At 35.5% G+C, this 16,026-nt stretch overlaps 1 protein-coding gene across 3 annotated transcripts in view; it reads left to right on the top strand.

The window, feature by feature from the left end:
* The window catches only part of LOC121863810 (IST1 homolog), a 24,540-nt gene extending 9,703 nt beyond the window's left edge, over positions 1–14,837 (top strand). Inside the window, exons 7-10 of one of the 3 annotated variants that reach the window (XM_042362654.1) lie at positions 2,361–3,155; positions 4,936–5,094; positions 7,576–7,779; positions 11,614–14,837. In XM_042362654.1, coding sequence (XP_042218588.1) covers positions 2,361–3,155; positions 4,936–5,094; positions 7,576–7,779; positions 11,614–11,805 — 1,350 coding nt within the window. In that variant the 3' untranslated portion in view covers positions 11,806–14,837. The remainder of the gene's footprint in view (positions 1–2,360; positions 3,156–4,935; positions 5,095–7,575; positions 7,780–11,613) is intronic. The other 2 variants (XM_042362655.1, XM_042362656.1) reach the window with 2 other exon arrangements.
* The last annotated feature ends 1,189 nt before the right edge of the window (positions 14,838–16,026 follow it).

The following is a 16,026-nucleotide window of genomic DNA, read 5'->3' on the forward strand; positions in this document are numbered from 1 at the left end:
TAACAGCTGAGTTTGTTATTCATTGATTGGATTTCAGTTACGATGAATACTTATATTCACTCTTGGGGATTAAGCCATCAGCATAAGCCTAATACAGTATGGGCTGCCAGGCTGGTATTACCCACTCCTGTATGTACTATATAGGAATATATTTGAACAACCCAGTAATGATGCATCACTTTATGGATACTTCTGTGTTAATCTGACAGTATATTTACTTTTAATTTCAATTAACCACTTAAAGTAATGCAAATTAGTTTTCATATATGTGTGATTGAAATAAGAAAAAGGTAGAGAACTTGATTGGGCATTTGTTTTCAGAAATTTGTCAACATAAATATTTTGTTGCCAAATTATTGAGCCTAGTCCTGATCTCCACTGTACAGTAACGTGACAAGCTTGACTTCTTGTTGTGAAGAAGTTTGACCATCACTGAATGTATTTTGCTTCAGTGCACAAGGCAGAAACTGTGTCTCATCATCTTCTGTGTTTCCTGTTGGAGCTTTTACTTATGCTGGGTAAATAAAAGCAAGAAAATGCATACACAGTATTGAACTAAGTTTTCTTTTACATGGGACAGATTGAGTCCAAATGATTTAAATAACTTTTTTGCTTTGTTTGTAAAATTGTCTTCCTGGCAGTGACTTGTATGGTACTGTACTTCTATTACTGAACCTGCCTGACTGTGTGACATAAATGCTTCCATGGCTCATAATCTCCCATCACTTACTAATTAATATCTCCTGATACGGCACTAAGCATTTTGTTTTCTTCCCTTATATGTGTTATGAACAGTCTTCCTCTTCCCTCTGTACCTTCACTGCTGCTGCTACCAGTCTTGTCCTGCATGTGACCATTAGGAGGCTAGATCTAAGAGTATTAGATAATTTTTTTTATCCTATCTAGGTATAAGCACTTGCTTATAACTGTTCCCACTTGAAAATTTAGGTACAGTCACCCTCAAAAGTCTTGTCGCCTCTTCTCCTGAACCACAAACCCTGAGATTTAAACATGTGAATCCAAAGCATTTATGTACAGAAGAATGCATCACTGTCTGCTGCTTCAGGTTTATGAGTCTAAATCTCGGGGTTCAGGAGGAGAGGCGGCAAAACTTTTGTGGGTGACTGTACATTTATCCCTCTTAATTTATAGCTAAATCTGTAGCTGTAATAGTTATTCCCCAGGATCATATTTCTGGACAATAAACTTCATTCATGAATATACTTCATGACTTACAACACTTACTTATTTCACTTACAGTATTAGGCATTTTTACCATCATGCAAACAGGAAGAGATAGAGATAAACGGAAATAGATAAAGTTAGATAGAGAAAAGAAGGTAGATTGATAGAGTAAAGATAGATTGAGGGTGAGAAATAGATAGAGATAGAAACAGAGAGAGTGAGCGATAGAAAACGGGAGTTAGAGTAAGTAGAGATAGATACTGTAAGTCAGTGAGTGAGTTGGGCCATTGAACATTGTGGTTGACTGTGTTAACAGTGTGTACTTCTGTGTGTTAAGGCTTGGCTTGTAATCAAAGAACAGTACTTGAGGGGATATTATACTGCTTTCTGGTGGCCAGGTTTTATTTACAGGATGATAACCTATAATTGTATGTCACCTCAATCATATGGCTTTTTTTTTTTATCCAATAGCACTCAATCCAGTCATCTTCTAAGCATTCGTATGTGATTATGGCTTGTGAAAAATTACATGTCTTGCGTAATTTTGTGGGGTATGGTGCCTTCTATTTTACTCTTGTATTGTTTCCTTCAATATTTGGTAAAATTAACTTTTTTTTTTTAAGAAATTGACGGCATATGCCATTTACGCTTCCCTTTTGCATCTTCTCTATTGCTTCTGCTTTTGAAGATCTTAGTCTTTGTCTGGATGGATGGAAAAAAATCAGATCAAGAAGAGTACTGTATACTCTGGTAAACTACAGCCCTGACCAGAAAATAATCCAGAATGTTGACATACTACAGAAAAGAGACAGTTAGGGTGATAAGGAAAAGAACAGCCCATATATGATTCTGAAAACTTAAAAGGGGAACCATTTCCACATATTTGTCTGCTTTGCTCTTCTATCCCTCAGCTTACCCTTTTAGCTTGTAAGCTTGTTGCACATATGAAACTGTGATGGTATGCTGATACACATCTGCATGGTAATTCTAAATTACTGTATTTGTAATGAGTAAGGATTAACTGCATGACATATATCAATAATTGAAGTATTACATATATGAAATGAAATTATGATGAACAAGAACAGTTTTGTTATGTAAGATCACCAGTTATAAGGACTAATTATGAGCCATCTTAAGAAGAAAGTAATGAAGATCAAAATGCTCTGTGCCAGGTGCTGTTTCCCTCACAAATCACAAAAGAAGGGCCCACATCACCAGTCAAGAATCTACAACCAGTACCTCATCCACACACAAGTGACCAGCCTAGTCCAACATTGCAGCCCATACCAGCAGTGTGGCCTGGAGAAGCACAAGTGAATGCTGTGCCAAGTCTACCATCTATTTTAGTCACAAACCCACAGTCTCTTACTAATTGTTTTGATAAATTTCTTGATGTTGTGAACCGGCATCAACCAGATATCGTAGTAGTTAGTGAAACTTGGTTTTCAGAAACACGACCAGCTAGTCAGTTTAAGCTGGATGGATACCAGATGTTCAATGATGATCGGGAGGGTCGGGGAGGAGGTGTGGCTGTATATGCTCGTGAGAGCTTAACACCATTTGAGGTTCAATTGAAAGCTCCCTCAGAATTAGAGTGTGTTTGGGTAGATGTAAATAACCAACTTGTAATTTGCGGGTTGTATCATCCCCCACGAGCAGCCACTGGACCTTTGCTAATGGATCACATTGTCAACTCCGTGTTGAATATTCGTTCTAACAACCCACACTTAACAGTTGCCATCACTGGTGACTTTAACAACCTTCATCAGGGTCGTCTTTGTGCAAGTTTAGGATTAACCAATCTTGTTCAAGAGCCCACCCATATGAATTCCGTCATTGATTTAATCTTGACAGACAACCCTGATGGGTATGAGAAGCCCATCCTGCTACCACCAATTGGAAACAGTCAACATAACTGTGTACTTGTGAAGCCCAAGGCAGCTACCATGGACAAGAACTTTCAAATGGTACAGTAACAGTCAAACATCAGAATGTTTATTCTTAATCAAATTTATTAATTTGTTGAGTTTTTAAGCTTTTTCTCTTTAATATATGACAAATTTTGGCAGTGCAGTATTTTCTACTTCCAAGATTATATGACATCTCTTTGTCATATCTTTACCAGCTTTCCTACTCTTACATTCTGTGATGTGTGTACTTGAAGAGGTTTTGTTTATGACTATATATCAGAGCAAACATGCTATATGATTATCATATTATGATCACAAAATTGAGATAAAAAGTCAACCTTAAATTTATCAGGTGAAATAAATGACAAATTTTGTATTACACCTGGCCACCATACTTTAGACGTGGGAAATAACAAACAGTATGTAGACAGATAGATAGCTAGATAGATAATATTGCTATTATTGTTATTACCATGACTTAGATCCAATAATAATAAAACATTGATTTCCAAAAGTAAGTTTAAAGACATTTTCTGTGGGAGTTAAATAATGGAGAATAGGCAGCTCTTACACCTGACCATCACCATCCCAGCTGTTGTAGTGAACCTGTGGATAAATGAAACTCTTGGAATATTAGACACTTGTTACAGTTAATCTTATTTCCCCCCAAATTATCAGTATAACTACAGGTATCTGATTATTAGGCTATACTGTACTCTATATCTTCAGGGTTTCCGGTCTCAAAACAGTGGGTACTTGGCCTAAAACAGTCAGCCTCAGGTATCTTGTGAAATGTGATCACTTGATTTTTTTTTTTTTTTGTAAATGTTCCAGGAAATTGTGTTATGTGCTGGCTACTGGCTTATTTTGACACTTGTGTAGACGTTAGAGAATGATGGGATACATGACATGTTTTCTTGTTAATCCCCTACACTACAGGTTTCAACACGGGGGGGGGGGGTATAAATTGGCTGTTTATCTGCCTGCTTGGAGTGATTGATATTTACAAATTAAATTTATAGATTTGGATTAGACTTTGCTGAATTTCATGAGACGGCCATATGGCATCACAAAGACTGTGACGAAGTCCCAGGTTGATGATCTGACTTTGTCTCATTTACACACAATTGCAGGGTCTCAATTGTTTCTCTCACTTTGACAACACAACATACTGTACATATATCGTTTCTCACTCTGATTTCTTTTTATTTTTTTTTATTTATTGTTGTTAATATTAATATTATTATTGTTAATATTATTTTAATTTATTTTTATTATAATTTTTAGTGTATCTCTATTAATTATTATTATTTTTATTATTATTATTATTATTATTATTATTATTATTATTATTATTATTATTATTATTATTATTATATTAATAATAATATTTTCGCCCCCCAGGCCCTGATGTGGGTCAGTGACCTGTGCCCAGGTAGGTTAATCCCATAAAAAGAAAAAAAAAGATGCTAAGTTTGAATTCTTATTTTCTAAAGGAATTGAGATGACACTTTGATTTTCATCTCAATAATAGTAATGTTTTGGGAAAGTCGCTGGATGGTTGTTTTGTTTATTTAGGTTTCACTTTGCTAGGTTAATTCTGGTACACAAATCACTCCAAAGCTACACCATGTTAACAAAGGTTTCATCCTGGAAACCCATTTTATAATGATGTGTGACTCCTATTTCAATTGCATTTTGAAATTATTAATATTTCAGTTCCATCATCTGCAGGGAATGTGTGGAGTTTGCTACACAAATACATTGCCTATGCTGTACTGTATTTTAGTTTTCAGCCATTATGCTCATCAAGAACTCACTTTTAAGTAAATTTCAGGGTGCTGCTGGAGGTATAGAACTGAACCTACCCAATGTTCCTGGGCAGCCAATTTATCCAGGCGGTGGTATGGGGGCATTTAACATCCCTCCAGGTGGTCCCCCACCACCTGATCCCTCTGCTGATCCACTCCCAGAGAAGATCAATAACAATCTACAGGTATAAGGAGCTTTTCTTATTCTTACTTTTTTTTCATGAGTTTTTTGTTTTTGTCTTTGGTGTCAGATTTACCGTTATGGGCAAAGAGATTAATTACAGTATTATTTTGCTTTATTTTTTTATTTTTTATTATGCAGTACATTGAGTCCTCCGTATTTATGAGTGTTTTGTTCCTGGAAAACTTCATGAATGCAGAATTTGAAAAAGTTGGTTAGGTTCCCAGGTCAGACTAAAGAACATACTGTACATCCATTATCTGCTGCTGGTGAGTCACTCAACACAGTAGGTGATGTAGTTCTATGCAGTTGCCTCATTTTGTGGTAAGCCTGAACATAAGCATACAGTATTTTGTATCAATATAAAAGATATGAAATTCAATACAATGTAAGGAGAAAATAGCACAATACATCACAGCCATGCTGGCTCTGACCACCTCAACAACCCATACAGTTAGTGGTAATACTGGATGACAGTTATGCACATTAACCAGTAACTTGAAGAAATGTGTCAATAGAAAATAAATGCATTCTTACTCATAAAAAGACAAAAATCTTGAAAGGAATATGTTGTTCTAGTATTTTCCATGGGTGAAACTTAATCAGTCCCAGACGTAAACATTAGAGCTACAGCTCACAGCCATGCACATGTTGGGGACAGTATCCACAGTCACTACCCAGTACATAGAGTATAGATAATAAAACATTTTAATTATCAAGAAACTATATCTTAACCAACTTTTCTTCATTAATCCATTGTTTTACCACTCATGATCAGCTAAATGTTAAGTCTGTGACTGGCTACATATCTCATTGTGTACTCAAAGTGCTGTTAATATTTCTTATTTCTGTTTTGTAAATGCTATGTTTGACAACCTTCAATGTCCATAGTGTACCATAAAGGAATATCATGGTAAACTACTAAATGTGAGTTTAACCAATGTTATGAAAATTTGTTTGGGACGGAAAAAATTGCAAAAACAAAACATCATGAACAAATAGTTCTTCTCATATTTTAAGTCTTTTCCCGAGGTAAAAGACCATTTATTTAAAAAAAATCCTTTCAGTATTTTGGGTCTTTCATAAAGGTAAAAAAGCATTTGTCATCAATAGAGAAATTCTCTCAGGTTGAGAAAATGTCATCGAGTGTTGCCGATTCACCACAAAACTGACTTGGTTCCTGATGCCGTAAGTCCACCTATATCAACACACTTATCAAAACGAAACAAAGTGTTTCTTGCACACTCAAATAATTAAATAAGACATTATTTTTATGGGTTTCTTGCACCCTCCTTTTTCATTTAAAAATTATCTCTTCATTTTTTCTGCCTAAGCTGTGTGAGGCGATGAAACCTCCGTAGTGGTTGTGTATCGTAGCTTGGCATGTTTAATGAAGCTGTGAAGTCAGCTCTGGCTTGTTGTGAATGTGCTGTGACTAGTTGGCTTGCCATCTCTCAAACAAATGAGGTTGAATTTCCAGCACCTCAGCCAGAATCATTACACCACTCAAGACAGCTCTACTTCATTGTATGCTTGCTGTCCAAATGTTCAAAACATCTTACTTCTTCTTAGTCATGTTACTACTTCATACTCTTCTCACTTGTGAGTTAAAAGGACTTATTCATGTATATTTGACTACCACTGGTGGGGGGACAGGTACAGGACTAGGTGTTGTCATTTTCTTCTATAACTAAATAATTTTTCTTCCATAATTAGTTTGTAAAGAATCTCTCTCTCTCTCTCTCTCTCTCTCTCTCTGTGTGTGTGTGTTTGTTTGTTTGTTTGTTTACGGACCATTCGGACAGTTGGTCTTTTTTGTGTTACTTTGTTATGACGTTTATTGTCAAAGTGTTGGTACATAGGAAACCGGAGTATCTGTAGAAAACTGTGATGTTTGGTTGGGTCACAGTCAACAGCTGAATGCCACCAAACTGAATACAGTATAACATTAAAAAAAAAAAGCTCTACTTTAGCTTGTCTTTGTAAACTATTCTCTTGCGTAATTTTAATTTTATATATATATATAAAGTAAGAAAATTAATGACTGGAAAATAATGTATAATATTTGTGATGTATAGTTTGTGTTTGTTATGTCTGAGCTCTGTTTGGTGTAGAGTTTGAAGTTTAATTTGTAAGGAAATAAAATTCTGTAGACTGTATTATGATATTTATACCCAGGAGGTTGATACATTGTCTGGGTGTTGCAAGTACAGTTTAGTGAACAATATAATAAAAGTTCCTCTGTACACCATTTTCACTTCACTATTGCACATGATTAATTGGAAGTTTGTATAGCAAACATGATATTTTGGCTGCTACCTGATTTTGTTTTGTTCACTTATGTGTAGTCCTGGACAGTCAATGAATAAATTTCAATAAACATAAAACAGGTTTATTGAATGGTGGTTAGTGTAGAATATTGATGTATGTATTGTTTAGTACCTTTAAACACCAGCATGCCATCACTGCACCCTGTCTCTTGTAGAATGTAAGTGGGAGTTGCCAGTGGGATGCGATGATGGATCTAGACAACTCGCCCCCTCCTGAATATTCTTCCTTTTTGCCCTCGGGCCATTCGAGCAACGTGGCCCCTGTACCTAATGCTCCGTATCCCAGTTTACCCGCCGGTGGCATACCTGCTCGCCCACAGTTCCCGCCGGATGTTCTCTCTGGTGTCGGCAGTAATAAGGTAGTTTGCCTCTCCATGTACAGATTGAATTGCCTTTCCATGTATAGATGTAATGAGGCATATTACATTTCTATTTATAGACTGAATAAGAGATTAGTAATATAGTCTTCTGTTAAAATATAGTTTGCTTATAATTCAGGGCTTAATACTGTACAGTATTAACATAACATTGTCGTAATGTTAAGGTATCTCTTTACGCTTTATTTTATATTTTACTTATATAAACATCTCGGTCTCTTATTTTCTCATGAGTTGTCCAGTCATGAAAAATTCTTAATGTGACACACAGGTCTCTGGCTAGACCAGATATTATATGAAGGAAGAAAACAGGAATGGGGTGACCACACTTGCCTTAAACCAGCCATGTCCATGTGCACCAGATAACCAAAACTCCTAGGAGCATGACCCATACTTAAATTTACAGCTTATATTTGTTAACCTTAACTTCTTGTCTCTACCTTAGACCTTTCATAGCATATTGGAATGCAACATGCCCAGGGTCTCTGTTCCTAGCTTTGAAAATCAGAAAATCTTCACAAGCATTGTTTAGGTCAAATACAGTAGACAATGTTAGTTTTTGTGTGTGATTCTATAAACAGACTTTGACCATAAGAGTCAAAGGGACAGGTCACTTAGGCTTCAGATGCCTTTCAGCTCAAAAAGTCAGGAAAACCATCATAAAGGAGCTTCAAGGCTACAGTCAAACATAAGTAAACTAAACATTAGACAACTTTATTTTTTATTTTTTGTTTTAGGCTATGTTGATAATGATGCAGATTTGTATCTAAATTTGATGCTACTCTTCCTCAACTTATGGCAGTCTGGATCCACAATTTTTTCCACTAGGAATGCAACACCAAATTGGCAGACATGCCTTGAAGTAGATATTTTTGTCAAGGAACTTAGGCAAGTTTGTTGGGTCAGTAAATCTGGAGTTGTGAGAAAGGTTGAGGCCTGTGAAAAGAATTTATGTACCTTTTTTTATAACACATGTCAGCTTTGTAAGCTACTCTACCACAAACAGTAGTTCTTAATTAAATCCCATCAAGCATATTTTAAAGGCCAGTTTTCAACATGGTCATCTGCACTAAAACTTTAGTTATATTAATGTATATTTTTTTATTTCTTAATTAGAAACAAGTTTTTCTGCATGTTTATTACTAACTCTGCTTCCTTCCCAAAGGGATCTCATATTGTAATTGAGTCTGCATCTTGTTGATATTGATTTTAGCTTATCTGTCCTCAGTTAGGTGATTAGATGCTTTCTCCCATTACTGTATTGGGGTCTTCTTAGTCCTCGGGGTTGACTTTTATATTTGTGCTCCATGAGTTTGCACTGTTAATCCTTCACCTGAAGATTAATTACTGTTCCTCTCATGAGTTTAAAGGTGTACAGCATTGGTGATATGAGGGCTTTATCCTTTATCAAGATGAAACAGTTGAAGACTTTCCTTTCGTTAATGATTACACTGGTAATACAGTACAGTACATTGATTAACCAGCAAGCTTGGGACTGGAAACTAACTGGCTTTACAGATTTTCTGAATTTGGGAAACACATAATAGACTTAAAATATACATCAAATATAAATACCATAAAGTACTATGGGAAAAATACCAAAGGTTAGAGGATGGATATTCAGATGTCACAAGGGTTAATATGAACCATTTGCAATATTGTTTATATCACTCCAGAAACTTTTCTTGGATTTCCCTTACAGAGGGAAGGACACTAGCATTTCTTCTCTTCTACAAGGGGAAGTGGTGTACACTGAGACATATTCCAAGCATGGGTGTAGCTTCCATGTAAACATATGATTGGTTAAAAAGTGCATTAAAATTATGGAATTATTGTTGAATTGGGAAAAAATTTTGTCTTTAGAATTTATTACTTTATTTTGTTCCTCACTGGTCGTTTTTCTAACATACCTACAGTACTTAAGTGTATCCTCATCACCTTTAGTGTAAAAAACAATATATTTATCTTTCATGTTTTATTTCTTTGAGAAGCATTAAATATTATGAAACTGTGATTCAACAAATAAGTTTTTAAAGATTTAATAAATAAATATAAAATGAAGACAGTTGACAGAGGATAAAGTAAAGCAAATACTATATATGCTGGTGAAAACTTTTTTCCCCATTCCTCAATAAATTTCAACACCAGCTGTTTCTATTTAAGAGTAACGGTCAGAACTTTTTTTGACTGTTACTCTCAAGATATTATTGATTGATGACAATGCATTGTGTACAATAAACATATTAATAATTATGAATTATAATGTAAATAAGAGAAATAATTAGTTAAACAATATAGCAATAATGAATTATTTATGAAAAAATAATATAATCAATAATTAAGGCTAATCTTAAAGGTATGATATGCAAATACTATGTGACCAATGAAGGATGCGACTTACTTGACCTTGACTACATATCCACAGATCCACATAATCTCCACTAAACATCCACTTCATCTCTACCTTGAGTATAGAGACAGGTTAAAGCATCTTAATTTGCACTCCCTCGAGAGACGTAGAGCGAGGGGCGACCTGATAGAGGTGTATAAGTGGAAGACAGGGCTAAACAAAGGGGACATTACAAAGGTACTCAAATTATCCAACCAGGAGCGAACTCGTAACAATGGTTTTAAATTAAACAAATTTAGATTTAGGCGTGAAATAGGTAAACACTGGTTTGGAAACAGAGTAGTGGATGAATGGAACAAGTTACCAAATATCGTCATTAACTCGAATACGCTGAATTGCTTCAAACATAGGTTGGATGCTCATATGAGCAATAGGGGTTGGGTGTAAACGGGACTGCCCAGTATGGGCCAATAGGCCCGCTGCAGTTTCCTCCATTCTTGTGTTCTTGTGTACTACACACCCACATAATCTTCACCACACTTCTACATCATATCCAGTACACATCCACTTCATCTCACATTACACAACTTGGAAGGCCACCCTTGCCACATAAGAAATCATAACTCGGGAACCTTCTAGAACTTTTGCTGAGACTTCTTGTTGTCTGAATGGCTGGCCATGCTCGTCTGTCCATTTCGCATATTGTCCGAGATGGATGGAAAAGTGTTCAAGGCTGACCCCGTCTGAAAATCACGGGGGTCCGAGTTAGCGTGGCCTTACTGTATTTGTTGGTATTGGTTCTCAGTGAAAGTAGGACTTTGTCAAGGATGTGAAATAATGGTTTTTCAGTATTTTTTATGGATGGGATTGTAAGAAAGGTGTAAGCAGGAGTTATGAAATTGCTGCAGTAGTATGATTTAGAAGATAAACTGAAAACGTAAGTGAAAGAGTTTGTAAGTGTTTTGTATATTAGGAGAAAATTACTAGATAGTGGAGAGGTTCAAGGGTATGAGTACTGGAAGGGGGGTACTCAATGGTTGTTCCATTTGTTTTCTTTCTTGCCTATCCAGGCATTATCTCAGGCAATTTTTTAGGTAGGAAGCTGAAAATTTGGACATAGTAGTGACAAAGTGCTTTGGAAGACTTTTTTTTATTCTTCCTGCTCATATTTAGTTCACAGCATGACATGGGGGCTGTGTACCGTACATTGAATGTACCACAACTTGTTGGGGGTGTTGGTGAAGTTTTTCAAAGAGATAATCTGAGTTGGATCAGGCTTTTAGAGAGAATGGAGAACAATGGTTCAAGTAATTCACAAGAGCTAGGGGTAGGCCAAGAATGAAATGGGGAGAGGTTATGAGAAATGATCCCAGAGGTATGCACCTGGCTAGAGAGGTTGCAAAAGGCCATGCAGCATGGAGAGCTACCATTCGGTAATTTTTTAACATTATTTCTTTATTCTACAGGATGGTGAACAACCAAAGCCAGCTCCACGCTCTAAATTTGGTGAAGGTGGTGCAGACTTCGCACTTCCTGAACTCCCCAGTGTTCCAGATGTTGTAGGTGGCAACACTTTCTCTGACCCCAGTGAAACCAAGGATGACATAGATTTTGATGATTTGACCAAGAGGTTTGAGGATTTGAAGAAGAAAAAGTAGATTAATATTCAATTTGTTATTGGCAGTGCTGAGGAAGGTTTGTTGATATACATAATTAACTTTCAGTATAAAAATAAATGTTAGCTTTAAATCCTTTATTTTGCTGAGTAGGATAATAGCAAAAGCATAAGGAACATTATTCCATCAGTTTTCCCCTTTTTTATGAGGCTGGGGCTAGGTTCGTACATAAGCTCAAAGTCATACCTACCAAGCTGTGTGCCAAAAGTATTTGGTGTTAAATTAAAGAACCTCATAATATTGTAATAGCATATTTTCAACCACAAAATGCATTATAAAACATCAAAATCAGTGAATAAGCTCTGTATGTAAATCATAATTATTTTTATATAAATTATTCATCGTTTTTATCAGCTTAAGCCACCTTGGAGATGGCCTGAATGTATTGAATGTACAACTGGTAGAATAATAATAATTAGGTTGTAAAGGCATAAAAGTGTATGACAACATTAATACTTTTACACAATACAAGACTATCCATACACTACACTTCTAGGTATGATTGTGTTTGTTAATAGATTAAAATCTTTCATCCAATCATCTTTAACTGACTTTTATGTTCAGTAAACCCATATTAAACTGGTCAAATAAAGCAGAAGGTTGGGTCAGATTAATTTTTTCTGTGTTTCCCAGGGTAAAAAATAAAATCACGTATGGTCACTAACTGAAAGTACAGTATACTGTGCAATGAAGGCCATTTTATAAACATTTGCAATACTGTACCTTGTTGCATACATGTTTATTAGACATGAAAATTACAAACATTGATACAAATTTGAGAAGCAAAAAAAACATTAAAATTGCAGGAGGTAACCTGTTTACATTCGCTAGAGTGAGAGGTAGTGAGTAAAACAGTGGCTACTTCAGTATCAATACAGTACTACTACTAATGTGTTTATGATCTTATTTTAGCTTCAACCACTACCACTCACTCTGTTGATGATGGAATTACTACATAGAAAGAAATAAAGTGCCACAGTATAATTACTGAAACATAGGGTATACAAAATTATAAGGTAACAAAGAATCGATTAAGTCTGGAGGCATCTTCTGGGGTAAATTACATCTCACTTGAACATGTGATAATCTCATAAGGTGATGTAGTAGACTGGATTAGTATTCTAGCATTTTCCAAATTTTGTGAGTGGAGCAATGTATCATAAACTGACAAAGAACAGTAGCTTGGATAATTTTGTGATAAATTTGAATAATTCATTATCTGTTTTTTCACAAAGTACAGATGGACCAAATTGGATCTAGTTTTTCCAGGTTTCCAGTTCAGATAAGTCCAATTGGTGGTGCAGCAGTATAGCACGTACAGTATCTCTCACCATTGTGTCAAGGGTTCGAGTCCTGCTTGGGTCGGACACATGTGAGAAGGGTGTTATCCAGTGTGACCCTACCAAACATCACAGGTTTCCTCCTTCATTAATACCAGACAGACCAACTGCCCAAACAGCTAGTAAGTGGCGAGATAATAAAAAAAAAGCGGGAACACAGTAAAAGTTTTTGCTGACTTTAATAATCATAATTTTAACACAAGATATTATGAAGTATACCTGTATATGCTTTACCTCATAATTTACAGAGTATATTATAATCTGAACACTTATTAAATGTGAACTAATTCTATTTTTATAACAATGTATTGGGTACAATATTAACATGATACTGTGCCTAAAATTTTAAAGTTAATTAAACCATAATTTTTTCTAATATTGCTTTTGGCTTATTGTAGTGCTGTAAATACCTTGAAATTGACTCACTTTAACAGAGTAAACAATCACTCAATTCTTAGCAGACATTTAATTCAACAGATTGCTCTAATTCCCTTTTAGGCAAGCTATCTTCATTATTCACTAAAACAGGGTTCTCAGACCATGTGCAATAATACTGCTGCACAGATGATAATTGAAGACTATATAAATGAGGTCCAAGCATTACTAGGTCATCATTTGTTTACTGTGGTGCATTCTGGGCGACACCTAGCTAAGCTGTGCAAGCGTGGACAATGGTGATTATGTGGAACAAGGAAAGGCCCAAACCAAATGTTTTAAAAGGTAATTGCTGTGGTATTCACGTACCACATCTCAGTTTTGCGATGTCGCAAAATGCATTTTTTAGGAAGATCTACTTTTATTGGGTTTCTCTGTTGCTAAAAAAGCAAAGACTATATTCGGAAGATAGGAACCAGACTTCTTCAACATGATTGCACATATAGTGATGTTTAGGAGATTCAACAGCCTAATATTAATTTAAATATTAAGATAACAATTGACATCTTGAAGTATCTACCAACAATACACATTTGGAAACACAACTGTATCTGATTGTTCAACAGCACAATTTTTCTTGTGTTTAGGGCAGCCACTTTCCTATCTTCCGTATAGTCATTGCTTGAGAAGGGAAAAAATAATACTAAAGAACCATTTTTTTTTATTCTATTGATTAATTTTTTTTTATTTTTTATACCAAATAATAAAATAAATGCCTATTATATAATAAAAACAAAAATAGGGTGACTAATATATCCAGGACAGTCCATATGAAACATGAAGCAATAACCTGGATTGTTTTTCCTGCTGCAAGTACAGTACCTCATAGTTAGTGCACACACAACAATCTGGCTTTCCATTATATCACTAATGTTAAACTTGGTGTGAACCAAGGCACAAGTTCCTGAAGTACAGTACTGTAGTTGTTTTTCATGTGTTAATTTCATTCAGGTTGTGACACCTTCACTTTGTTGCACTGATTAATATCTCAGTTAACATGGATTTAGTGAATGGAACTGGAGTTGCCCATAAGTATTTGATTTGCTTTTAAGCTGCTGGTAATAATTTCTGCAGATGATTGTTTCAGCATTGTATATCATGTGCCTTGTCACAAAATACTTAGTTTTAAGTACAAGTATTAGATTAAGAAAAGTTTATGTTTAATGCATACATCATTGGCAACAATGTGTATAGCCGTATTTTTTTCATAAGTATGTAATTATTAAATTCTGGTCAATATAATGCTTCTTATTGAAATATCCTTATTTGAAACACTTTGCCAAGTTATGATGATATGTTTTGATAAATAAGTATCTAGTTTACAGTTTTATTTGCTTTAATAATTGTTTTTAAGTCTCTTCCCACATAATGCAAGTTCTACTACAGTACTCACCTTTCACAAGGCCCCAAATCTTGTTTCTCCATCACTTAATATAAGCCAGCGTTACCACCACCAGCATGTCCTTTCCTAAAAATTATTTTGCACTTATTCATTCACATTGCTGTATCTGGGGTATCCAAACTCCACTTTTATTTAATTCATTATCCCATCCTCATCTTCCCTTCTACCATCCATCTCTCAATATTTCCTTTCCACCTGAGCGGACCCTGATCCACTTTGCCCATTACTTCTTTCACGTCCTCATTCTCTCCGCCCCATTCATGCCACAAAATGCTCTCAAACTTATCATATCTGTCACATCTAATTTGCTCCTTCTTGCATTCAGAGTGCATTCTTCTCCATTTTCTATTGTTCACTGCCATTAGTTCTTTTTAGCTGCCTTACTTGTATTTTAAAATACCATTTATTTATAAAGCATCTATGTTCTATCTCATCCTATTCCTTGACCCCCAGGCTTTGGTTCCTTTTTTATGACTGATGCTTATGAGACCAGTTCACGTCGCATGAGACTTCAGTTCCCGTTACATGACGGATTATTATTTCGCAGTATTATTTGAATCACCTTGCAGTCCTGGCTAGATTATGTTGCCAAGTAGGCATTTATCTTTTACTCACTTATGCATATGAGCATCCCTTCTCAGCATCTGCAATTCTGTGATAGATGGTGCATGTTTGCTGAGTCTACAACACCACCAACTGGCCCTTAAAGTCATTCGAGGTTGGTAACAACAGCTACCCTAATACAGTATACTGAGACTACGTATATGTTGCATATCCTAGCAAAATATACTGTATGTATTATTAAAGTCTATGCACCTAAATGGTTTCACATAAAGACAAATCCAGACTGTTCTCAAGGTTCAAACCATCTATGGCATTTGATTTTAAAATCAAAATACCTACCCGACAAAATGAAGGCAGTCACTGATCCTGTTATTCAGAGGAATGCCTTCTTTATGCATTCAGAAAATTTGCTGCTTGGAATGCTTTCAGATGAAAGAAGATGCATTTGTGAGATGGTAGTTC

The sequence above is a fragment of the Homarus americanus genome, unplaced genomic scaffold (genome assembly GCF_018991925.1).
Source record: "Homarus americanus isolate GMGI-L3 unplaced genomic scaffold, GMGI_Hamer_2.0 scaffold48354, whole genome shotgun sequence".
NCBI classification, from domain to species: domain Eukaryota; kingdom Metazoa; phylum Arthropoda; class Malacostraca; order Decapoda; family Nephropidae; genus Homarus; species Homarus americanus.